The 27,260-nt window shown below is 39.8% G+C and overlaps 1 protein-coding gene and 1 long non-coding RNA gene across 4 annotated transcripts in view; one reads left to right on the top strand and one right to left on the bottom strand.

The window, feature by feature from the left end:
• LOC144053336 (apoptosis-stimulating of p53 protein 1-like) overlaps positions 1–27,260 on the bottom strand; it is a 58,615-nt gene that overhangs the window by 10,546 nt on the left and 20,809 nt on the right. Inside the window, exons 4-16 of one of the 3 annotated variants that reach the window (XM_077567743.1) lie at positions 26,558–26,619; positions 14,757–14,852; positions 10,987–11,043; positions 8,993–9,113; positions 8,833–8,912; positions 8,586–8,753; positions 7,426–7,566; positions 7,151–7,346; positions 6,701–6,829; positions 1,913–1,980; positions 917–1,127; positions 551–778; positions 275–481 (exon numbers count right to left, since the gene is read on the bottom strand). In XM_077567743.1, coding sequence (XP_077423869.1) covers positions 275–481; positions 551–778; positions 917–1,127; positions 1,913–1,980; positions 6,701–6,829; positions 7,151–7,346; positions 7,426–7,566; positions 8,586–8,753; positions 8,833–8,912; positions 8,993–9,113; positions 10,987–11,043; positions 14,757–14,852; positions 26,558–26,619 — 1,764 coding nt within the window. Of the gene's footprint in view, positions 1–274; positions 482–550; positions 779–916; positions 1,128–1,912; positions 1,981–6,700; positions 6,830–7,150; positions 7,347–7,425; positions 7,567–8,585; positions 8,754–8,832; positions 8,913–8,992; positions 9,114–10,986; positions 11,044–14,756; positions 14,853–20,590; positions 20,828–26,557; positions 26,620–27,260 lie in introns of those variants that run through there. The other 2 variants (XM_077567906.1, XM_077567821.1) reach the window with 2 other exon arrangements.
• Positions 10,580–11,850, top strand: LOC144053488 (uncharacterized). Its single transcript, XR_013294461.1, has 3 exons — positions 10,580–10,733; positions 10,830–10,860; positions 10,954–11,850. It is a non-coding gene; the product is annotated as an uncharacterized LOC144053488 (long non-coding RNA).

Genomic DNA, 27,260 nt, shown 5'->3' with positions numbered 1-27,260 from the left:
AAAAAGAGAGGACTCGGCGGAGAGTGCTCAGAACGGTAGGAGATTGTAATCTGTGCACATCTCTGTTCGCTAACCTCGGGAGTAAAATAATCCAAGTCTCTTGTCTTCCTTCCTTATCTATTGTTTATTAAATGTTCTACGTTGACTGAACTTGACAGTATATTTGATTTTTCAACAAAATCGTAGTGTTGCAGTGATCTAATTTTGGAAATCTAGTCACCCTATTAATGTTTGCAGACGGCGGGCCATCACTGATTTATCCTGTGCAACATACCAACTGGAGTGAGCTTAGTCGGACTGAGAGGACGAGGAATGTTGTCCACATTAGGAGGAGGTATGTTTTGCCCATCGATGGGCTCTCCTCCTCCACCTCCTTTTACTCCTTCTTTGTCTGGAACGTCTTCTGTCCGTATTCCTCCGTGGAGAAAAGGAAGAGGGGATGGAGACGTGGAGGACGTGGGAAGGATGGGTTTCCCATAAACTGTGAGGCAGAAAGGAAATTATTTGACAGACTGAACAATCTGTGTTTCTGTCGTCACTGTTGACTGACCTGCTTTGACAGTGGTTCTGTTGCTGAGTGATCCGTAATTTTTAGCCTGAGGCTGCTGAAGATACATGCTGTATATGGAGCTGCTGTTCATTGTGGCAGGGCCCTTTCGAGGAGAATGGGGCCTGGATGGATGGTCTGGGACGTAAGGACGTACAGCCACCGCTGGAGGCGGATCTGTTCGTTCACTCTGAGGTGGCAAGGTCGAAGGCTGGGGGCCAGAGTTCGAGCCTAGCAGGGGAGACACATCGAAGGCTTCTGGTACAGATGTCAGGAAAAAGTTCTTTCATTTCATTTTGGTAGACGTCAATTATTTATTTCACTTGCCTGCAAAAGGGATGTTAGGAAAAACATCAAGTCTGACATTACCTTGGTTTGAATTTGGAGGGACTGCAATGCGTTGTTGAATTTGCTGTGAAGACGAGGATGAGGTTGACGAAGATGAGGTGGCGTTCGCAGTGCTTGATCGGGGCCATCCCAATGTGCCAGGGGCGGATCGAGGCAGGGAGCTGGTGGAACAGTGATTCCCTGCTGCTTGGTGGGTGGTGCTGGGGTAGGTGCCATAACCAGAAGGGAGATGCTGACAAAATTGAAAAGAAACAGCAAATAAAACTCCGGTCATGACTCTGTGGACCTTGCTTTGTGCAACGGAGCCTCATATGAACTCATTTGCTCCCAAAAACATTGAAAAAAAAAACATTCTATTGAAATATTGCCATGGTTGTATTTTGTAAATGTATTTATACTTTAAATGTTTTTTTTTATGCTAGAGCATACAGAAGGCTTTGATGCAGCCTCTCAACTGCAAAGAACGGTTGAAGAAATGGTAGTTATAACACAAATGGCCAGCAGGTGGAGATGAACCAGCGCCACGTTGAAAAAAAAACCTCAATTACTCACAATTCATTTGTGAATGATGATGAAACTTAGATATATTCTAATGCTAATTGCTGCAAAACGGAAACAGATAGAAATATACTTTTTTTCTGATGAAAGAAGAGACTTTAATCTATCTTTTGGTAGGTTCTATGTTTCATAACAATAGAACAGAATATTCAGCGGGCCTTGCAAAATCATTCAAAATCCAGTAAAACAGCCTGGAGTGAAGGGAATTGCTGCTGTGAAAATGGCTGGGAGTGAATGAGTTAAGTAAAGCATTTGTCAAGTCAAATGCCACTGATGTTGACCCTGTGGGAGCTGACACAGTAAACAGTTGTAAAGCTGTACAGATAGCAGCTTCCCACCTTAATCTGAATATTTGGCTTTTCATCCAGAAAAGCGTTTTCAAAGTGTCCCCTCACTCCCACCTTTACATCTGCTGGTTTACTTGTGTCCCAATTCTTCTGGGTTAAAATTTAACCTTACCTGTTCTGCACTGTTAGTCCTCCAATTTGACACATTTTTACCAATGGTAGGCCACGATGCTTCACTGGCTGTAAGGCAAGAGACACAAGAACAGATTAGATAAGTTAATGATCACATCACATCACAAAAGAAGAAGAAGAAAAAAAAAAGACCATCAGTTGAAAACTGCAAAGTGTGAGAAATTGAGCTAAAAAGGGCATGGGTTATGCTGACATACAATTTAAATCACATGCTGCCTGATTATTAGCTGTTGTCTGACATCCAGATAAGGACATGTATTTGTGTGAAATAAAGCAGTATAGGTCTGGTTGATCTTCAGATATTCAGAACAAGAATCTGAAATTAAACGTCTGGCACACAAGCCATCATGTACTTTAAACTTCTCATTCTATTGTCAAGGTTCACATTCTGATCCTGAAGCACCAAACAACTTTCCAAAAGCTTCAAACAGCAGTTTGTAGGGAATGTCATAGCAAATTGTTTAATATGATAAAACATTCCAAGATGCAAGGTAAGGTCATATAAAAAGTAAAGATGATCGTTTGTGTGTGTGTGTGTGTCTCTCTCTCTCTCTCTCTCTCTCTCTCTCTCTCTCTCTCTCTCTCTCTCTCTCTCTCTCTCTCTCTCTCTCTCTCTCTCTCTCTCTCTCTCTCTCTCTCTCTCTCTCTCTCTCTCTCTCTCTCTCTCTCTCTCTCTCTCTCTCTCTCTCTCTCTCTCTCTCTCTCTCTCTCTCTCTGATGTTCAATACCTCTCTTTTTCAGACCAATACCAGCACAAGTGTACCGATTTCTTGAAATGAGGCCCGATATCGCTAACTGTTATCGGTACTCACACATTTTTTAAATGAGGAATTGAATGGTCACCTGTTAATTTGTGTTAATGCACTAGCAGTTTGGCTTTGCAACGGCACAACTCTTTCAGTTTTCTCTCTGGTGGTGGAGTTACAAAACTGTCTGGCACAGCGCAATGCAAGTCTAATCACAGTATCAGACCAGTCATTCAAATATTGATTCATGGCTGCTGAATTCAGGGGATACATGGTTTTGTGCTTCATGAGTACATTTCCTCAAAAATTATCTTGATGCCATGAAAAAAAGGAAAAGAAAAATCATGCATTTGACAAAACGCCATACTGCATTTTGTGGCTTTTAGTGGGACAGTTCCATACCAAAAACCGAGCCTCCAATATCAAGTATCATTTTAAGCTGTGTTATCTCACAGCTCTCTGCAGCACAACCACGTCACAGTGCTGACACAGACTAGTACTTATTATCAGCTGCACAACATGTTGAGTGCCACTGCACTGTCCTGCTGACCTCAGGAGGAAAGCAGTGGTAAGAGGAAGCAAACAGTTAGCTCTGCACAGGGTGGAAATTTGGCTATCTGCCCCAGAGTCCAGATTAGAGCGAATCAGCACCCACTGCCTTCACATTATGTCCTGCTGCAGAAGACTGACACTTTTTAGGTCTCTTCATCTATTAACAAATACGAGATAATACTAGGCATTACAAATTACAATAAAGAACAAATAAACAATCCAAGCTTTAAAATTACAGTTATTATGGCAAAGTTACACTGGTGATGTAAAACAGTGACTAGGCAGGCATGACAAATTTGTTGCTAATGTTACAAAGACCATTTATTTTTAGAAAGATTATTAAACGTTCCCTGACGATATAACACAGGCCTCCAGAGAGGATGGATGGTTTAGAATTTTTGTGTGTGCACATAATAGCTTAAGAGAATGGCACAAATAATTTAGTAAGTATAAACAACTAATGTGAATGAAAATACACAAAATCATTTGTGTAGTTCCTCATTTACTCATTTGCTCCCCAAAACGTATAAATACGTTCTATTTTAAACATTACCATGGTCCCAAAAACATATTTATACGTTTTATACGTTTTTTTTATGCGCGAGCATACAGAAGGCTTTGATGCAGCCTCTGAACTGAAGAGAATGCTTGAAGCAATGGTGGTTATTACAAAAACGTCCAGCAGGTGGCAGCAGAGTATAAGAGATCAACCAGGGCCATGTTGCAACAAGCTCTTTTCCCCACTGTTTTAGTCTTGTGAATATAATGATTAAACTATTCTAATGCTAATTGCTGCAAAATGGAAACAGATAGAAATATACTTTTTTTCCTGGTGAAAGAAGAGACTCGACTGTTTTTATAGCAAAAGAACACAATATTCTGTGGGCCTTGCAAAATCAGTCAAAATCCAGTAAAACGTCAGGGAGTGATGGAGGTTGCTTCAGGGAAAATGGCTGGGAGTGAATGAGTTTAAAAAAAACATGCTTATGTTGTATAATGTGTACATACCAAAACCGAGATCATGACTCTATGTACTTAACACACACACACACACAAAAAAAAATATCAAGCCAAAAACATCTGCACACATTATTGCAGAGTCTACATTTTAAAATTATTTGACCTTCCTCTAATCCAGAGGTGGGCAATCTCGGTCCTCGAGGGCCGGAGTCCTGCAGGTTTTGGAGGTTTCTCACTTTCAACACAAGCTGATTCCAATCAACAGTATCGTTATCAGGCTTATGCAGAGCTTGCTGATGAGCTGATCATATATCAGCTGTGTTGGAGAAGGGCAACATGCAAAACCTCCGGGACTCCGGCCCTCGATGCCCACCTCTGCTCTAATCCATTGTGTGCGCCAGTAGCCTGTTGACGTGATTTATGACACCACATTTTCGACTTGAAGCAAGCCAGGACCATAAATAGCTCTGTGGCATTTGCTTTGGCATTTAAGATTACGGTGGGATTCATAAAAAGTCTTCCATGACTCCTTATGGTTTGATTTGTACCAATACTCTTCTATGCAGAATACTAAGGAGGTAGTAGGTAGGTAAGTAGGTAGGTAGGTAGGTAGAGGGATGGGTATGTGGGCATTGACAGTAGATCGGAAGATGCACAGGAAGTACACAATATGCAATTGGCAGAGGCGGGCATTCCGTCAATATTGATGGAAGGTCCGTCAATGACGGACAACTGTTTTGTTGACGAGTGATGGATTGCCGGAAGTGGGTTTTTGTCCGTCAATGTAGGTGGGGGTAATTTTGGTTTGAGGCCAACAATATCAACATTATAACAATCCCAATCCAAAGATCTAAATCCAATAGAGAGCTTGTCAGACGTCATCATCAAATGCCATCTTCAGAAACAAGGAATGCAGAGAAATGTTGCCCAGTCAAGAAATAGTACTTCACAGGTGCTATTCCGTAGTTTGTCGACTATGTAACATAGATGTTAAGCACTCCTCAGACACAGTGGTTATGCAACTACTAAACATTAGTTCAGGGATCCATAATTCAGTATTCAGTAAACGTTTAAAAAAAAGCAGTTTTTTAAATATTATTTTTAACATTCGCTTTGCTACCCCGCCTACTGCTCAAAGCCAGCTGGGATAGCGCCCCCCGCGACCCTTGTGAGGACAAGCGGTTAAGAAAATGGATGGATGGATGGACATTCGCTTTTCTTACAACACTTGTTAATTTATTTATCATGTTTTAATTTAATCTATAATGTGCGGTGTTCAAAATGCATTTGTGTGTATGGAAATTAAAGCTACTGTAAAGATTTTGAGTTTGAGTGACGGAAGAGGATTAGGGCCAGTGAAGAGAAAAACAAATGTTGGCAGGATTCTGACTTTAATCTCAGAATTCTGACTTTAAAGAGAACATTTTGACTTAAGAATTCTGACTTCCTCCCACAATTCATAGCTCTACATCACAAATTCTGAATTCTCACTTTAAAGTCAAAATTCTGAGAATAGAGTCAGAATTCTGAGATTAACCCATCAAGGCCTAAAGCGGCTGGCAAAACATGCCTCCTAAAATCTAAGGGTGACTTTTGAGTCACCCCTGAAAACAAGTTTTTCTGGCAATTCAACAATATTATAAATAATTGATATCTCAGCTCCTGAAGCAGATAGAAACATAATTCCAAAAACATTTCAGAGCTTGTGGCGTTCACACAAACCTAAGTTTATTATTATAAACCTTCAATATATATATTTTTTTAAATCAACAAACAAATGTCGCATCTGCGGGTATATAACTCAAAATATATCTACCTTCAAAACTGGAGCGCAGTCGTAATAACCTCGGGGGATCGAGTGGTAATTATTCGTTATTCATTCTGTTACAAAGCCATCAAAATTTTCAACATCCTCATTGTCTACAAAAATATATCTTAACAATATGTCACTGTCGATTCCTTACACTGATTCCTCTCGCGGCGGCGTCAATCGCATCATTTATCTCATAACTCCAGCAAATGTGCGTCAACCATAAACGCTCGAATAAAATTCCAGGACATGCTACAAGGCCCACGTCACCCTCTCCTGCATATTCTGATTCATTTAATCGGCTAAGAAACCAAGAACTGGGCAAAACAAAAACAAATGGCATATCCGTTCTCCCGGATTTAAAGGGAGAAGCACGGTCACGCCCCAATGGGTTGAAGTCTCAATTCTGACTTTAAAGTGAGAATTCTGAGAATAAAGTGAGAAACCTGCCCACCCTTTTTTTTTACTTCACTGGCCCTAATCCTCTTCCGTATCTAGTCACGTTTTAAACACGCCTATTATTCTGAACAAGCTCACAATGTAATGTCTCATAGGCATCTGCTTCCTTTACACTGAACATATATTCTGAATATGAGCCCATGCAATTTGAGTCTATGCACGTTCATATTATCAATAGGCCGTGATCCAAAGTGAGGAGCTTTGAGCTGGAAACAGAGTGATTTCTTCCGTAAAGACTCACTGTTGTTACTCTTGTCGCCCTGAGGAGAGTGAAGACCCTCGCATAAGTCATTTGGCTGTGACAGGATGATGTCTAAATCTGACACTTTCCATTGGTTGGGAGGCTTTCTGACGCCACTCTTGTCCTCGTCTGCATGAGCACACCCATGGCCACAATAACAACCACAAAGCACAATCAACGAGACAACCGTCGTCACAAGTCATGGAAACACAGCAACAGTTGCGGGCAATATGATGACATTGAAATGACATCACAACACAGCGACAGCGACAAACAATCATTACGAGTGATAACGAGTGACCACGAACGATAAGGTCAAGGTTGCAAATGAAAACGACAAGAGGGACAGGTAGAAGGCAACAGACAGGAAAAGGAGACAGAAGCAGCCAGTTAGAGAATTGCCAGAAATCAGAGGAAGAAATGGATTAAAAAAAAATACTTCACACCCACCTGATAGGGAGCGGGTGTGACTGAATTGTGAGGGTTTGGGGGATGCCTCAGGTGACAGTTTGTACCCCGCCTCCTGTCCCCCGTCAAGTGGAGCTTGGATGTAAGGGAAGACAGCAGCCACCCGTCCTGAGACTCCACCACTCGGACGAGTTGCGCTTTGAGGAGAAGGTGGGCCTGCTCCATTCATACGGCTCAACTGCAAGATGCAAAGTAGAAACTCAAGCAGTCGAACCAGCAGTCAGACTCAAAAGGAAAAATATCAGGCGTGAGGATACTTCTGCTCTCTTCTTCTGCAGTCGCTCCCTCAAGTCTCCAATGCGTTGATCCATCACTGTCACCTGAGCATTCCTCTTGTTCAGCAACTCCTTGTTGTGCGCCAATTTGCTACTTTGCTCCAGATTGTGACGGTTGCGCGCCTGACACATCATAAGAAACACTCAACAGTGTTGCCAAGAACTTTCCAAGCACAAAGTCTTATTCAGAGTTGACAAATTCAGGTCCAGAAAGTAAAAACCCTGCCACAGTTTGGCTTTAACCCCAGGTGCTAGCTAGCGAACTCCGTAGCTAGCTCCCCGGGTGTTCGGTTACCTCTTAGGGAGCTAGCTCGCTATCACAAAGAGCTAAAGTCAAACTGGCAGGGTTTTTACTAGGGTTGTCAAAATTAGTGCATTAACTTTTAGTTAATTTCAAGTTTCCTTAACGCCACTAATATTTTTAATGCGCGATTAATGATCGCCCCTTATTTGGAAAGCCTGTACCGGGGGAATTCCAGTCGCAACGCAGCAGACACGTCCGCGGCAAAATTTATCAGTAATAAATTTAATAATAATGCATATATTTGTGGAGACTGGGGTTAAGTTGTATTTTACAATTTTGAAAATGTGCAAAATTTCACAAGTTACTTCATGTTAAAGATTAGATAGCTCTTAATATGGAAGTTGTCACCAACGTCTTACAAATGGAATTATGCCATCTAGTGGCAGAAAAATCTCAACACAAATACAGTACAGTCTATCATCCATTTTCTAAACCACTTTTCCTCACAAGGGTTGCGGTGGGCGCTGGAGCCTATCCCAGCTGGCTTCGGGCAGTAGACTGGGTACGCCCTGAACTGGTTGCCAGCCAATCGCAGTACAGTATATCATTTAAATTTTAACTCAATTTTATGAATTGTTATGAAATTACTCTATCAATGACTAAAAGATGAAGCCATATTTCTATTAGTTTAACATTTTTTCAACTTTTATCTTAACAAGAGTATGAAAACTTAAAAATATATATATTTTATTGCACATTTAGAACAGATACAAAAATTGTGAATAATTGTGAGTTAACTTTTGAACTCATGCGATTAATTACGATTAAAAAATGAAATCGCCTGATACCCCTAGATTTTACTTTCTAGACCTTGATTTGCCACCTCTGGTCTTATTACCTGCAGCTCTTGGTAGAGTTTTCTCAGTTCCAAGGCGGCGGGGCCAGAAAGCGGGGAGGCTTTCATTCCAGTAGGTGCACCATGGGGTCTGTTGGGTGCCCCCTGCTGGGATGCGACAGAATGCAGCTGAAGGCGTCCTTTCCTCAGATCCTCCAGCTGTTGGGTCAGCTGGTGAAACAGTTTAAAAATAGATTACAAATCATTCCTAGGGCGACATGAACTTGACTCTTTAATCCCCCTGAGATACCTGGTCAACTCGAGTCACCGCAGACTGCAGCTCAGCCTGCTTCTCCTGAAACAGGCTGCTAACATGCTCAATCTCTGCCGCTGGACAAAGAAAGCATCAATTGACGATTGGTTATTTGTTCATGTTCAGTCATCCAACAGAATTGTATGTTCGGGCGTACAGAGGTTCCCATTGATCAGTTTACTGTAGTCCACTTGTCCTCTCATGGCTCGAATCTTCTTCAGCTTTGCCTCCTGAGTCTCCACTCGCTCCTTCAACCGCTGCAGTTTCTCAGCTTCAGACTGAACAAGAAGAAGAAAAATAAACTGTAAATATAAGATACATCAGATATGTGGATTTGCTTTCTAAAGACTTTGCTTGGCATTTTTCAAAAAGAGCAGGATGGCATTGGGCACTCACGTTTTTTTGTTTTTTTAAATACGATTGCTGGCGTCCCCAAACATACTCTATGGTAGTTTTATTATCTTTAATAATAATGTGACAGCTTTTAATGGTGCTTTTTCACACTCAAAGTACTTTACGACCTAAGTAGCCACAGCTGCCCTTGGGCAGGCTGATAGATGGCCCTCCATACAACAGCAAACATTCACTAACCATCCACCAGTATGAGGGGCACTGGAGCCAATGTGTGTGAAGTGTCTTACCCAAGGACACGATGACACATGACTTGAAAGCTACTCGAACAGCGGACATTTCAGTTACTGAACGATCCGCTCTGGATCGCCGGCCACAAATGTAAAATGTAACTCAGTACTGTAACTATGATTGCTTGCCTCTTTCAGTAACTTCAAATCCCTTTACTTCAAACTACATTTCACAGGTGCAGTGCTTTCCCAAATATTCCATGATGAAAACCATCAGTGCTTTAAAACCTTTAAAATATAGCCATTTCCACTGCTTTCACACCTGTTGCCGAGAGCGCGGAGTCTGTTACAAGTTAGTGAACGCGCAATTAAGCATCCATTTTCTACACCACTTGTTGGCAGGCATTGGGGTGGAAGGATGGACTACACCCTGAACTGGTTGCCAGCCAATCAAATCATAGGGCACAATATAGACAACCGACCAATCACAGTTGCAATCAAACCGCCAGACAATTTAGACAAAAATCTTTCCTTAACCCTACACTCTAAAAACAGTTGGGTCAAAAATGAACTGATCTTCTACTTGGGTTTATTTGACCCAACTATGAGTCAAGAAATTGGTATTTTAGTGTAAAACAATTCGTAAATATTGGTCAGATCCTTAACCTGAGTCAAAAATTGGACCCATAAAGTTGGGTCAAATTGACCCATAAATTGATGCAGTTGCCCTCTCCTCCAGCCTCCAACAGTCATGATGGGGGAGCTTGGGGACCCAAATGCGGGAAGACAAGGCGAGGAGGCAGAGGTTCAATCAAAAAAAAAGGAATTTAATTTCTATTAAAAAAAGCGATCTTCCAAATTACAAGATAAAACAATCATAAAAACATGAACCAAAACATGGGGGGAACAACAAGGCAAGAACGAGCAGCATGACATGGGGAAAAGACAAGGCAAAAACGGGCAGAATGACATGGGGAAAAACAATGAACCGACACAGACAGAGGGGAGACAGCAGACTAATACACAGACACTAACGACACAACAAGACACACCTGGGCAAGACACAAGTGGCTGAGGGCACTGATTGGATCACACGAGGAAGGGCAGGATCACACTTAACAAGACAAGGAAGACACACAAGGAAAACAGAATCTAAACATGACACCAACTGCTTTTCTGGCAGAATCTTTGATGTCTTATGGGTACCCAGGAAGGTGCCGCCAAGTGGTTACGATCATCAGCCGCCACCGTGGAGACCCCGGTTCAAGACCATCCACCTCAAGAACAGAGGCGGTTCTGGCTAGATTTGCGTTCTGGGTGACCACTATTTGCAATCTTAGTAAATTATATCAATAATTGTGTGGTTTTAGTTTAATAACAGTTGTCTATTATTGTGACTTCATATGAGATCAGCTTTTTGTGGCCAGTTTGTGCGCAAATCCAGGTAATTCCAAAAAGGTTCCCATACTTTTTCTTTTAACTGTATATACGAGTATTACACTTCACAACTGTCTGTGCCATGTACATTTCTCTTTAGAATTGGCATGCAAAATTGCCATCTGGATCCCACCTGTGTCTGTCCCGGGTTGGATCTGCCTCCTTGTTGAAGATACCGCAGCCTTTGCTCCTAAAACAAAGACAAGTAGAACATATTTCAGTTTAGAATGCACACCCTGTAAGATCCCTGAAATATCTCAAACATTCAGACACCTGTCAAACAGCCCATATATAAGGGGGTCTGGTACCCCAAACTCCCAAAGAACATTTCACAGGACTCCACAGGTGGCATGGTCGAATGTTAATCCACAAACGACATGTAGTATTCCGCTTGGCCTGATAGAAATGTGACAGTGACTTCTCTTGATCATGTAGTGCAGCCACTGTGTTCACATGTGCGTTTGTTTGTGCGCAGAGGAAGAGGGCACTGGAATGCTGACAAGTGAAAAAATAATAATTATGTAATGGTAACTTGCTTTGGTACTGTACATAGGCATGTATGGGTGGAACTGGTTGCCAGCATCTATGTTTGGGGTTCATTTTCTTGGAAGTTCTTAATCCATGTCATGTTATGTGAATCTGGAAAGCAAGACAACTATATGCTCTGAAAAGAGACTTCAGCAGTTCTAGAAAGAAATATTTTGCATGTGTTGTTTAATTATCGTTGTTAGGAGGCGCTGACAAATATTCTGAACCCCCACATCCTCCTAATGCTGTGTGTATGGCAATTGGCATCAAACTTCCACGACAGTAAACGTCACCATCGTTGTATTACTTGATAAAAGAAGCATCATTGTTGAAAATGCTGACAGACAATAATTCATATAGATGCTATTGTGTGTTAAAAATATTTTTGTATGGATGCTGAGAGACAAACGTTTACATCAATCCTATCGTGCATCACGCTTTATCCACCATTCGATTTTCTGCTATTAAAATGTTTAAAGCAACCCCGACTGTAATGACAAGTTTGCTCTATATTATTTATTTGGTTGTTGCTAACATAACTATGAGATTAATTTTTCAAAAATAATTTCCAGTTTAATAAATTTAGCAAAAAGTTTATTTGGATGTAAGCCGTTATTTACGTTGCAACGCATTCAGTGCTTAGTGACGTAAAATGGTGGCTGGCTCTCTGCCGAGCAACCCTAACGCCGTGCTCTCATCATTCACCAGACACATTCAAGAGTTTTGATCGTCCCTTTAGGAACACTACAGAGGCTTTCCTCCTTACCTCCTACCTTATGTTTCACATTGCCTGCCATTCTACGTCACTACGCACTGAATGCGTTGCAACGTAAATAACAATGGCGGCGTACGTCCAAATAAAGTTTCTACAAAATGTATTGAACTGGAAATGATTTTTGAAAAATGAATCTCATAGGTACTTATGTTAGTAAGAACCAAATAAATACAGTAATATAGAGCAAACATGTCATTACAGTCGGGGTTCCTTTTAAGAACAATGCAAAAGTGGCAATTGTCAATGTAATCAAATTCAGTTAAAGATTTTAATTTAAGCATTACATGTACAATGTACAGACTTTTTTTCTCATTTGTTGCCAAGGTTGACTCTAGAAGTGCTCAGGACGAAGACCAGCATCTCTTACGCAACTACTTCCTTCCATCTATTTTTTATCTGTTCAGGGACTACAGAGGAATTGGAGCCGATCCCAGCTGACTTCAGGTAAGAGGCTGACTACACCCTGGGCTGCTCGCCAGACAATCACAGGGAACATTTAACGACAGACAACCATCCCCACTCATATTCACACCATTCCTGACAGGGAACAGAACTCTCGCAGAAAGCTCCACAATAAGGCGAGTGAACAGTGTTTCCCAACCTTTATTTAGCCATTTTATGGTTGTGCTCTCATTGTGTTGTTGTTTTTTTTTTTTGTCTCTGATTAAGTAGAGGGCGTGTCCTTCTGCGCCACACCTATTTCTCATTCACAAATCAACGCTTTATAAGGACTGGAACTGCCGACACTCCTCGTCAGAGTATTGACCTTGCTATGTCCTCGCCCAAGAGCTTTATTCTGACTTTGAGTTCCAAATTCTTATCGCTAGCTTCGTTTCTTGTTTCCAGTTTCTCACGTGAGTCTTTTGACATGTAGTTTTATGTTGTTGTTTCCTTGGCTTATTGCCCGAGTGTTTGTTAACCATGCCTTTTTTCCTCTGTAGTTTTGTGTTTCCTCAGCTTTACGACTGAGTGTTTGGTATCCACGTGTTGTTTTTTCCACGTCGCTGTTAGTTTATCCGCTTTGTATAGCTCGTTGTGTTTTTTCTTATTCGCGTTGTGCGATTCTACAGCCCTCGGGTGTATTTTTGTTACTTTATTTTCCTTGCATACTTTGCAAGTGACTTTTGTTAACTGTTTTTATCCTGGCTTCGTCCAGCGCTTCGTGTTGTAGAATTCCGTTGTGTACAATTAAATTTGTCAATCCACACCCTTTGTGTCTCTGCCTTTGTGGGATCCACAATCCGGTTATTCCGGGAAATCATTACAAGCCAAGGCACAAACTGTATTTAGTGTATTGTATTTTACTTCTTTTTTTTTTCTATTCGGAACGATCCTGATGAGTTACGGACTTAACAAGATAGCGTCCACTGCCGTCCAGTGATTTTTGTATTATTTTGCAGTTCTGCATTTTGTCCTATACTGTCAGCCTATTCACAGTTTTGAGTTTCAATGTGTTTGAGGTGCAAAATGCCAATTTTGACTCTCATAATGTGATGCGAAATTGATTATTTTGAGCCTTGTATACTGAGGAATGAGGAATGACTCATTCGGCTTGAAATATTGACGGACTGACAATGACAAAAGGGCTGAAGACTGACAAATGACGGATGCTCAATATTCATTGACACCCACCTCTGGCTAAGGGGTTGCATCGTGCAGATAGAAACACACTCTTTTGACACACCACTGATTTCCCATAAATACAGACATTAATACATTTAAATAAAGACATAAACATGCATAACATCGCCAATGTCACATCTGAAAATAAATCCAAAAACCAAACCTGAGACAATCTATCACTACAATCAATTCGTAGACTTAATAGAAACGTACTTAAAATATCTTTGAGTTCATTTCTTTCCGGGAGGGCCCGTAGACTTCCTGTCTTTCTGGAATAGAATAGTCTTTGGCTTCCTGATGACTTAACATAAGCTACACTAAAAAATATGCAAGGAACTCAAATGCTGCTAATTTTAGACAATCCTTAGATGCCCACTTTGACAGCATCATCTTGGAAAATGTACTCAACAATAATATAAATGCAACACTTTTGTTTTTGCTCCCATTTTTGTATGAGATGAACTCAAAGATCTAAAACTTCTTCCACATACACAATATCACCATTTCTCTTGTTTCTCTTCTCATTTGTCTAAATCTGTAAGAGTGTGTACCTCACAGGTGTGCCATATAAAGATATGGCACACCTGTGAGGTGGGATGGATTATCTCGGAGAATTGCTCACTCTCGCAGGTTTAGACTGCTTTGTGAACAATATTTGAGAGAAATGGTGATATTGTGTATTTGGAAGAAGTTTTAGATCTTTGAGTTTATATCTATATCTTTGAGTTAATATTTTTGTTGTATATATGAGCCATTATCTTTACACCACACATACATAAGACACTTCTTAGTCGGTCTGACTGTAACTACTGGAGTGCCAAGGTCAACCCTTTTAAGACTGACTCTAAATGTAAGCGACCTTAAACTAAGTGACAGGCAATCCATCCAGAGAATGACCGTGTGTGTGTGTGTGTGTGTGTGTGTGTGTGTGTGTGTGTGTGTGTGTGTGTGTGTGTGTATGTTTGTGAAAAATGTACCTTGGCAAGCAACATCTGTTGGTGAGCATCTATTTGTTGCTGTTGTCTTGTGGCCATTTCCTGGAGCTCAGAGAGGGTTAGCTCCACTCGGGGAACCTACACAATACAAACAGGAAAATCAGACCGTACCTTGACGTGATAACTTCCATATGTTGCATGTATTAATTATATTAAAACATTATCCATACAACAGTAAAAACATGATTTAATTTGTGTTTCTACTCTCATTGGTCCATCTATTATAGACTGTCACATTTTAGATGGATGAGGTTGTTCCTGATAAGATGAAACCATAAGAGTGACAGACGATAAATGCTGGCCTAGTTTCACTTCACATTTGCAGCTCATCCAGCTTCTACAGCTTGCTACATGAGGACATGTTATTATGTTAGCAGCTGGTGGCCTTGGCAGGGTGACAAAGTTATAGCATTAGTTCAGGGAAAATGGCCTGCTTTCTATTTGGCTTCACTTTTGTGACACTGTCACTGACGGCATCACATCTGCAATGCAATCTGATCATACTGCTCACATACTGTAAGCCTGCATTTTGCCATGTGGTGGCAGTCGCTCATTTGTAAGGGCTTATGCTTTGGATACGGAGCAGAGGCGGGGAAATTCAGGGCTGATCTCGAACGGCAGGTCCATTTCAGGCCATCCTGTCCCAGCAATTTGTTGTTGTTGCTGTTTCTTTTTTAATAGGCCCTCATTCCTGTATTATTTACAACAGCCATCTTTTAACAAAACCTAATAACAGACTACCGTTACAGTACAAAGAAATATAAGTTCGTAGATGTCTTCAGGCCTGGACTCTCATCAAATGTGTGAAATTTTGAAAAAGATCGGCTCATCTGGGTCAAGTTAACACAGCTTTTATTGTCACTGTGAATCATCAGACTTTGCGGCACCGTATCGGCCATGCCCTTTGGCGAAAAGTTACAATATTTGATGTGGGGCATGAGCAACATCTTAAGGCTATTCCGACAAATTTTCAACTGGATCCGTTCAACGGGCTTGGCACAGTAGATATAATTGTAAAGCATGACATTTCTTGTCACCATCACTAGGTGGTGCTACATGTGTAACCGAATATTATCATATCGATGTTTTCAGGCTGTGGCTATTAAGTTGCATGAGAAGTTTGGGATTTTTTGGGGAGCTTGGACAGCAGAGTTATTAAGCACACGTGCCTGCCAATATTTGTAGCTGTAGATGAAAATTGCCAAGATTGGTTTTGATTTTTGTGCTGTAGGGGGCGCTATGGAGACATGTCGTTATGAAAAACCATAGTGACCTTGCAGCGGCTGCTCCTCGGGCCCTAATAATAATAACAAATAAAAGACGACTCATCACAATCCTGTACAATGTCAACAAAGTCATGCACATCAAGCGCATTGGTCACAAGCAGGGCAGCGTACACACCAATGTTATTTTAGTTGAACAAAAACGAATGAAATAACTAAAACTAAAAGAATTCGACTAATTCGCTAAATAGAATAAAAACGAAAATGTTTTTTATAAAATAAAAACTGAAATTAACTACAATTACAGTGAAAATGTTATTCGTTTTTGTCTTTGATGATTTAATACATGCCTTTAGTGTTGATTTTAAAGTGTAACTCAATAGGAAATCAGACTCTTGCTCTATCTCTCTCTCAGATTTGAAATCAGCACTCAAAGTGGGTGTTGCCCGGAGAGCCGTTGGGTTGCGAATGGAAAGAGGGTTGGGCGTGGTCTGGCTGTGATTGACAGCAGCAGTGAAAACTACATCTACATCTACATCTAAATAATGTCTTTCCTACGAAAAGCTATGCTAAATAAGCTAACCAAATGCTATGCTAATAAATCACTAACCTAAAAATGGGTATAAAGATGTTTGCAAAAGCTCCTATTCCGACTCCAACTCACTAAGGAGGCGTGTACGAGACTGAGCCGATGGGTGGCACTGCAACTATGTCACACTTTGCAAGTGACGTCATAAGAGATCAGCTAGGGCTGTGTTGCAACAAGCTCTTTTCCCCAGTGTTTTCAGCAGGTTTGTGAGTAATGATGAAACTTAGCTATATTCTAATGCTAATGGATGTAAAATGGAAACAGATACAAATCAATTTTTTTTCTTGATTCTAATCTTTCTTTTGGTAGGTTCCATGTTTTTATAGCAATAAATAGGGACGTAATGATAACGGCCATATTATGATATCGTGATATTAAAACTGCCACAATATCGTTGTCGTCATGTCACAATATTAAAAGCAGCACAGCTGTTCAAAAAGTCAGGTTGATTTCCATTTGTGCAGTTGTAGCACCCTCTGGTAGCTAGTTTTTTGCTGCAGTTAAATTTTCATAAGGCATGCTTTGGCCCTTCTATGTTTAAAATCCATGCTAATGGTCAGATCAAGGGGAATGTAATATGCTTGGAGGAACTCAATGTGTGCGTGCATTAGCAAGTAAGTGTCTCAATATTAAGTGTTATTAGTGATTGCAGCTTATTTATATGCATTGCTGTTATGTACAAAAGCGCAATATTGTGCTTTTTTTTTAGTATGAGTTTATTTATTTTTTACAATATTGTGACCTTTTTTTATATTGCCGACCTCCCCACAATATTGTGATATTTTTTGTATCGTGAGCTTCATATCGTGATAATATCGTATCATGATGTTTGGATATCGTTACATCCTTAGCAATAGAACACAATATTCTGTGGGCCTTGCAAAATCAGTCAAAATCCAGTAAAACAGCCGGGAGCGAAGGGGGTTGCTTCAGTGAAAATGGCTGCAGGTGAATGAGTTAACAATGTTTGACGTGCGTGAAAGGCAATGTTTGAAAGTGTGTCGTACAGAAGTGACGTCATCCAGTAGTAGCCATAAAAAAAAGCACCTACAGATGATGTTGCTCCTAGGCGATGATTTTGCATGTTTGACTTCCCCTGCTTTTGTCATTTAACTCAACTCAACTTTATGAAGCACTTTAAAACAACCATTGCTGCATACAAAGTGCTATTAATGGAGGAAAAATCAGTCATGCGGGTGCCTTTGAGCAAGGCATCAACCATCAAGAGGCGTGTCACATTTTACTCTGACAACTCTTTTTGCAGGTCTATTTCGATTAGTAGAGTTATACATTAGAGTGAGTTGAATTTTCCTTGAATGATTACAGTTAGTATAATAAATAACTAAAAAATATAAAATGTCATTAGCATTTCATTTCATCATTTGCAGATGATATCCCTTACTTGGTAAGATGTAAATATCACTGCAAGTATGGAGAAAGAAATGAATACAAGATCACAAGGAAGGAAGGTCCCAACCCAGCCACATCCTGCTATTGTTTATGTCAACTCACAAACAAATGAGCGCTCCCTCTCTCTCACACACACACACACACACACACACACACACACACACACACGAAATACACTTACTTGTACATAGAAATTCCTGTTCGGGCATATGGAGGACCAAAACTGCCAAAATAAAAATAAAAAAATGACTAAAAGTGAAAATAAAAAGGGATATAAAAAATGTATTTCAGAAAAAAAACTAAAAAAAAACGAGGTTACAAAAATATAAATAAATGTCGAAATAATTACAAAAATAAAAATATAAATAGAATTAAATATCAATCAATAAATAAAAAAGTGTTGCCCTCACATTTGTTTATTTCATGTTGCAGACGCTCAGGACGAAATGTTATTCAAATAAGGGGGCGGTCCTAAGCGTGTCTTGGGTTGTACTCCACCGTTGCAAACTGCCTTTGATTATATTTATTTTTTATATCCTTTTTTATTTTCACTTTTAGTCATTTATTTATTTAGTAATTTATTAATTTTTAATTTTGGCAGTTTTGGTCCTCCATAAGTGCAATGATGGCCAGCGGTTACAATGAAGTGCAGAAAGAGTTTACAGTTTCATGTTCACATGTAAATATTGTTTCAAAAAAATATTTCAGATGGTGTCTTTCCTTGGGGAAGTGACTTGGCTTGGTGGAGGCAATTTGTTAATTGAAACGCCTCTGAGGGCAGCATGCAGGTGAAGCTGCCATCTAGCTATTAGAAGATTCCCGCTTTGACATATCCTCAAACAAGACAGTGAAAACCCACTTGCTCCTGATGCTGAGTCACAAGCTGAATACCTCAAACCAATAATTTATTACAGCAACAACAGACTGCTGATGTTGGCAAAACCTGTCTCAATACTCAATAGTGAACATGTAAACCATTGATCATCACGAGTGTTGGTGAAAGAGCAATCGTCCAAAGACTGAACTGAAGCATTGCAGAAAGCAAAGCAAACACATAGCAATTTGACGCATCCGAAAAGATATTCATAAATATTAAAAACCGTGCTTCACATGAAGTGACCACCAAAGCACCCTACGCACATAACAACAACTGTGAGTCTAACTAGCTAACCGCTAGCTTATCTGGCAAGTACATATTTGCAAAGTCCGCTTTTTGTTGTAGTAAATTACTTAGGATGAGGGATGTTCGATACCGCCGATAGCAATATGAGTACTCAAATCTTTAGTAGTCACTGACCCCGATAACAAGTACTTTTGAGACATAAAATAAAAAAACGACAGATCATTTTAATGTAAGACCTCTGTATCTAAGTATAGCGTTGTTTTCTTTCAAATTATTTTCTTCTGATTTCTGGTTCCTGATCATGAAATGGCCACAAGAGGGCGGCCGATATTAGTATCGGCTGCTGTCGCAAGTACTGATAGTTTGAAATAAGGCCCATCATGGCAATTATGTTTTGACCATAACCCAATATGGGCTATTTTTAACCCAGCAGTAGAATGTCACTTGGTAGAGCACAGACCTCCACCAAGTTTGAAATGTTGGCAAAAGTGGAAAAATGCTACGAAAACCATCAAGCCAAACGTATCATAATAAATACAAGACATTTTGAGTCCTCTATTTCATGTGTATAATATTTTTTTTCCATTAAAACCCTGACACATATAATGTGACACATGCATTGCACGGATAATCCATTAGAGGGTAGTATCTCCCAACTGATGGCTTTTTCAATGACCTTGCAAGATTGCCTTACTTGAGAAAGGAGAGGGGAAATGTTCTTTCGGATTTTTTGAAATACTAATATGTTTGATATGTCTGTTTATTATTATTAGAATGTTTTTTTACAGCTATAAATGTACGAATTGAAAGCATTGTGACCGGATGTATCAAATATGTCACAAATCAAAAATCATATGTGGAAGTTAATTTTCAAATTTTTTGTGTGTTTCCAATAAATACTCTTTTTTTACAAGGAATCTGAATTTTCTCTCATTTGTAAGGCTTTATAGGGTTAAAACAATAAAGCTAGTGGTGAGCTATACTTTTGTATAGTAGCATGCAAAAAGGTAGGCATGGGTTAAAAAAGTGGTACTGCCTTTGTGTTACTTGAGTGAACTGCTGCGTTAAGCCATTTCTAATGCAGCAAACCTGCAGAGAGCCATTTCATCTGTCTAAATACTTTGTGCTGCCTCATGATGGTCACAATTTAATGACACGCCATTGTCTGACTATGACAATGTTCTTGATAATTATAGTTGAAATAGATAAGATGAATTAACTTCATATGCTGTCCAATATGCAACAGTGCTGTGTTGCATTCCTAACCTTGATCTTTTCACAAGTTGTTGTCCAAGATGAACATTTGAACTCCACTTCATCTGAATCACTTGTCATAGTTGGAACATAGAAAATAGATTGAGATTTTTCGGGCTCTTTGCTTTTGTAGCTCATGCAATCAACATCCTGCTGTCCATTCCCGTCTGATATTTAACATGCAGTCTCGATCCCTTTCCTGCCGTGCTGTATTTACCTGCAGGCTGTCCCATGTGATCCTGCAGGAGCGGACTTTAATTTTGCTGCATTGCCCTTCAATGGTAAATTCCTGCACCAAATCCACCTCATTCCACTCCATCCTTTCAGCACGTGCAGACAAACGGCTGCCTGTTATGTTTTCTGAAGGACGTCAAAGGCTCGCAGCAGCGAGAAAACAAAGCAATTCTTATAACAACTTTCTCTCCCATCTCGCCACTGATGTGCTATAATTCACGACACCTCTCGCTCACTCTCCTTTGCACGACCCACACTCCCTCCCTCCCCACGTCCCCTTATCAAGTCTGTTATTGGTATGGTTGTAAAACAAAAACATCCATCAAGCAACCAATTATTACTACAGTTAGATTTTTTTAAAGTATACAATCAACCACTTATTTTCTATAGTGTGACTGTCTTTCATACATTTTTCTTTGACCCCTTCCCATGTCTACATTCAATTTCACTTCTCCTTCACTCAGTCCTTGTCACGCTGCTGCAGCTGGCTCTTTGCTGCTACGAGACCCAAGTCTCACCGACCCACCTGACCGACTACCCACCCCCATACAGCCTTAAACCGACCTCACAACTCCGCATTCTCCATCTCTCCCACTCTCAGGAAGGAAATCACTGCACCATTGCCTTTAGGTGTGCGTTGTGAGGAAGATGAGGAGGTTGGATAATAATAGAACTTATTAGTATTGGCAGCGTACACAAGAATTTTGTTAGACGTGCCCAGTGACACACACCTACACGCATGCTTGTATGATTTGGTGGGGAAAATATCTGCCCCCTGCAGCGTCATCATTTTCTCACACGCACACACAAAGTACAGAATCTTGCCCGTGGAATCTGACCCAATCATCTAGGTACAGTTGGTGGGTGGGTGTGGGCTGCAGCAAATGGAAACAAAATCTGGAATATTTTATTGTTTTAACTTCTGCTAGGCAACCACATTCCAGATTTCGCTCAGTCTAAAAAAAAGCACATATTAATACTCACTATGGATGTGAATTGCCTAGTACCTGGCGATTCAATCCGTATCACGATTCATAGGTCACGATTCGATTCGATACCGATTAATCCCGATACAAATCTATAAATTGATTATTGTGAATTTTTTTCCTCAAATTTAGAAAATAATAATCAGTAAACTTGTACATGTATACTGTACGATTTGTATGAAAATGTAATTATTTATCTGAAAATTCAGGCTTATAACTGACCCACTGCATTTAACAAAGAGGTCTGTTTCATGTTTGAACGGCACTGAAATAAAATATTAAGGCTTAATGTTCCATTAATATAACATTCTTCCATGCTTAATGTGTAAATCCTAACCCCAAGTAAGATGTTTTGTTGAATATTCGCATAAAAAATTGAGGTTTAAAAATCGATTCGGCTGCATATCGAATCGATTCGAGAATTGCACGCCGTAATATCGCGATATATTGCCGAATTGATTTTTTACTCACCCTGTATTCCAGTCGATATAAACCTGTAATTACTCAATTTGGATTTTATTGGATCAATTTGGATTATCTTTTTAATCTCTTATTTACATTTTATTATATGATTGTTGGCCTGCAAACTACTATGAAGGACTGTTGTACAAAAGTAGCGTTGATCAGTTTGAATATTAAAGGTAGGAAGTCAACTCTCCCCCAAAATACTTGACAATAATGTTATATGTGACCTCACTAGTCTAACCATGACATTCTGATTAATATTACAATTGTGGAATATGAGTTAAGTAGCAAAATCCAGCCATTTTTATCCATCTTAGGGGGCGGCCAATTTGCCACTTGCTGTCGAGTGAAAATGACATAGCTGCTCAGGTCTCAGGTAACAATCAGTCACAGCTCAGATTCAGAAAACAGGTAAGCTGTGATTGGTCATTACAAAACGGCTGCATTTTGCTTCATAACTCATATTCCAAAAATGTAATATTAATCAGAATGTCATGTTTAGACTAGTGAGGTCACCTTCAACATATTATTGTCAAGAAATGTTTACGGTTGACTTCCACTTTAAGAATGTGTATTCAACCCATTATATTCTGAATGTTTTACACATTGTCTCAACGTCACTCTGATTGAGGTTTGTACATTTAACATGTTTTAAGATAATTGTTCAAAACGTGCAAAGACTGAGAGCTGTGTAGTACTCAATTGTTGAAACGTGACCACTTTCGTTCACATCAGCGGTTAACCAACACAATTACACCTGAGGTGGACCATCGCTAAAAAAATCTACCTTTAGAGAGCTTCATCAAAAAAAGGCCAAAAAATGAGGCAGTCAAACACCCTGCATTAGAAGACACGGGTTTGAAGTTTTATGAAAGAAAGAAAAAAGGTTACCCCAAGACTGGACCAGCATTGAAGAGAGAGAACTTCCTCAAATTCATTTTTCAGTTGATGATAAACACTAATTTTCATAATCTTTGTGGTATACATGTACAGATGTGGTGGGCCCCATGACTGCGTTTGCATTTGGGCCCCCAAATGACTAAATATACCCCTACATTTTTATTTATCTTTGTTTCGATGCCGGTCTTTACATAAAACTGGGCTGTGGAGCAAAAAAAGTTGGAGGCTGCTGCAGTAACACATGGAAGATCTGTACATAGCACATTCAAAATAAAGACGCACATATGAAGAGGTTGTTCACATTGATCCCTTCAGAGATCACTGCACCATATGCTGAGCCTCTCCAGTAAAAATATTCCTCCTGGTCTACAATAACAGAACTGAAACATTCCTGCTGCCCCAGGCTACGGCTTCAGTGGTCGTTACACCTTTGAAGCTCACCACCTGCCGCTTGTCCATTGCTTTATGGTCAAACTGGTCATCTTAAAATGCAGCGGAATGAATGCTTGGTGCACATGTGACCAGATGTGGGACAATTTGACTTGGTATTCCTTAGACTTGACTTAAACTTGAAACATGACTTAGACCAACCTGCCTTTTTACAGTTGAAAATGAGCATTTTCATAATAGTGTGCCATTTGTTATTCAAAGAAAAGTATAATTTGTGTAATGTGTGAGGAAGCCCGCCAGTTATTACAACAGTTTACTGACTTTTGACTTCAAGTCATGATGCTTTACATTTAAATGAAGACACAAGTGAGATCCCAATTTTAATTTTAAAAATACATAATTTAAGTTACTTCATGTTAAAGATTAGATAGCTCTTAATATGAAAAATAAAATGCACTGAGTTGTCACCCGCGTCTTAAAAATGCAATTATGCCATCTAGTGGCAGAGAAACGACCTCAACACAAATCAATATCACACTTCTTTTTTACAGTACAGTACATCTTTTTAATTTTACATTTAGAACAGATATAAAATTTGTAATTAATTAATTGATTAACTGTTTTAACTACTGAAGTCACTCACTCCAATATACTGTATGTTGTAACTGTTCAAGATTGTACGACTTGACTTATGACTTTATGACCTCTTAACCCAAGATCTGACGATGACATGCTCGAAATTTAATGGGGACATGACTTGACTTGTTTCCTTTTTCTTGAAAAGGTTAAAGACATTGCATGCGACTTACTCTTATTTCTGCAAAGTGACCCAGATGTTACCAAAGTATCAACATGACCACACTACTCTGAGGCAAATTCCTGGTGAGTTCTTAAACATACTTGGCCAGTAAAGACGATTCGATTGTGTTTGAAAGTTATTTACCGTGACAGCAAATCCCAGGTGATATTTCCCAACACATTTTTGTATTGTGATGATATAGACAGTGAAAATAATCATCTGAGTCTTTCAGTCTATCACAACATTGGATGTGTGTTTAGTCAGTAAGAAAGAGACACACGTGATTTCCTAATAAAGACCGCAGCAGAGCACACATTTACAGCTGGATGGGCTAGAGTTACACGAACATCCACACATCACAGTTTGGAACAGCCCTTATGGGCCTCTAAAGTTATGGTGAGGTTAATAAGAGGCGAGGCTCCCTTGTGGAGAGGGAAGAGGGAATGCTTGGATAAGACTGTTGTTTCAACCCACATCCATTAATTTGGAACTAAAAAACACAAGTTAACCAAGAAGTGAAAAGTGTAAGCATAAACATAACATGACACCAATCGTATCAAGATATGCACTTTTCCGGTATTCCAGTAAAAAAGCCTTTTCATTTAAAGTGACGGTGTGTAATAGTTGACCACTAGATGTCGCTATACCATAGAATGCAGCCAGAGTGCACGCATTTCGAAGCACGCACATTACGGTGGCTCACCACCAATTTTTATTTTGAGGTGAGCGAACGAGCATCTCGGTGAGCGACGGCGACTTGGCAGCCGGTTTGAAGGCCGGCGAGTGATGGCAAAAGACCGAGCGACCCGGATTTAGCCGAAGCAGCTAACAAGAGCGGCTAGCAAGATAAGTTAGTCTTTTTTTTTTAAAGCAAGTAAAAGCTTGTGAGAGCAAAGCAGAAGGTGGCAAGTGATGGGAGCCTGAATCCCGCGACTCAGCAACGATTTACTGATTACTAAACCTACGATTATATAAATATTTTTAAAAAGTACGTTGATATGATACATTTTTTTTCGTGTGCTTATTATTGAAATCAATAGTGGGTTTTTAAATTGAATGAATTATTAGTTCAACACTAGATGGCGCTAAAGATTACACACTGTCACTTTAAGGGCACAGCAAATAATCTGTTGACAATCTATGGGATCACTAAATGTCAATTTTCAGGATGAAAACAACTGAGACAAGTGACATGAAATACCATTTACTTTCAGAAACAAAGTTTTCGCACATAATATATATACAACGCAGGTGAAAATAGAGCTCAATATGCCTGTATCTTGCCATGCTCTTATCGGCTCTACCTGCTCTTTGAATCTCCTCCAATCAGCTCTCATCTTGCACTCTGCATCTTGTCCATGCATCACCGTCTTATTACTATATGTATATTTCGGTTGCTGTTTAGCCAACCAACACCAGAATTTGATTAAGCGCCAATGATAGCCATATAATCAATACTGTAATTTCTAGACAGACAAGAAATCTGCTAAATGAAGTCACTGGTTACGTGCGTTCGGAAAGTGGCAATTTTTGTAAACCCTCCCTCGTCATGCTAACTACTGACATCTGCATTTTCATTCAAATGTAATTTTCCTCATTTTTCCACAATCATATTAATAATAATTTCACCCCTCTATAATATACATCTGATATTATCAGACAAGACAGAACATTGCTATCTTTATAAAAGCTTTTATTAAAATAAAAAAAAGCTACTTAATATTTTAACCACTTTACAGACACTGTGCCCTGACATGGTGAAACGCTACAGACAGTATATGTATATAAGTCAGTGTTACGGTCAGTGCAGTTGCAAATAAAAAGCAGATGTCCAATATTTTTGTGTGGAAAAAAAAAGTTATATGAAAAACACTTTTGCGGAACTTACCCGCCCATTTAAACTGCAGCCGCACCTCAAGTTCTTTTGGTCTTTGAAGCAAACGTAAAAATCACACGATGGAGAAAGCAGCACAAGATAATAAGTGGAGGAGCGAGAAAGGTGAAAGGAAGAGTAGGACGAGGAGGAGCTGTTTGGCTGGCTAACAATCCTCTTAGCTTGGTTATGTCATGAGACCAAGCTAATCCCACCTTCACTGACTGGCCAACACACACACGCGCACACAGACACAGACACACACACGCACGCACGCACGCACGCACGCACGCACGCACGCACGCACGCACGCACACACACACACACGCACACACACACACACACACACACACACCAGCTGACTAACAGGCAGACTGATCAATATTACTACACACAAATGTGGTCAATGGCTGCCTGACCAGAATTTCTAGAGAAGTGAAGCAAAAACAATGGATCAAAATAGCTACTAGTATGATTGACAACTACCAGGCTATTGTGTGTACTGTAAATTGTGTATGTAGTACATGTTTGTCTTACACTGGTGTTCCTGCCCTCTGTTGCTTCTGTGGTCCAAGTTGTCTCCAAAGGCTGCTGACTTCCTGTGTAAAGAAGCAGAAACATTGGCATTAGCTCGACTTGTTGCCAAATGGTCACACATCCATCCGCGCATCCATTTTCTGTGCCGCCTGTTGGCATTTGGGTTGCGGGCGGCCTATGCCTGCCTATTTTGGATGAGAGGTGGGTACACCCTGGAATGATCACCAATCACAGGGCAAAATTGTGTCTGCCTTATATTGTGTCCATACACTCTAAAAACAGAATTGTTGAATCGACATCAATACTTGCTTCAGCTGGTGACACACAATTGAATTTAGTTAATGCAAAGTGAATATATTGGTTTAATGAACTGATACTTATTTAAACTTAAATATTCACTTTGGCTAAACGTAATTCAATTGTGTGCTACCAATTGAAGCAATTATTTAAGTTGGCTCTTTTTAGAGTGTTTATAGTCAATATAAATGTGTTATTGCAGCTTGGTGGCAACCAGTTCCCTGGCTAAATGAAATGATACTTTGAAAACAATATAGTAGTGGAACATCTTCTAATTTCTCTCTCTCTATCTCTCTCTCTCTCTCTCTCTCTCTCTCTCTCTCTCTCTCTCTCTCTCTCGGAACCAAGGTTATTTTAGTTAACGAAAACAAACAAAAAAAGTAAAACTCAAACTCCAAAAACTATT

This window comes from Vanacampus margaritifer, chromosome 1 (genome assembly GCF_051991255.1).
Source record: "Vanacampus margaritifer isolate UIUO_Vmar chromosome 1, RoL_Vmar_1.0, whole genome shotgun sequence".
Taxonomy (NCBI): Eukaryota; Metazoa; Chordata; class Actinopteri; order Syngnathiformes; family Syngnathidae; genus Vanacampus; species Vanacampus margaritifer.
The sequence above is the reverse complement of the archived record's forward strand: the minus strand, read 5'-3'. Positions and strand labels throughout refer to the sequence as shown.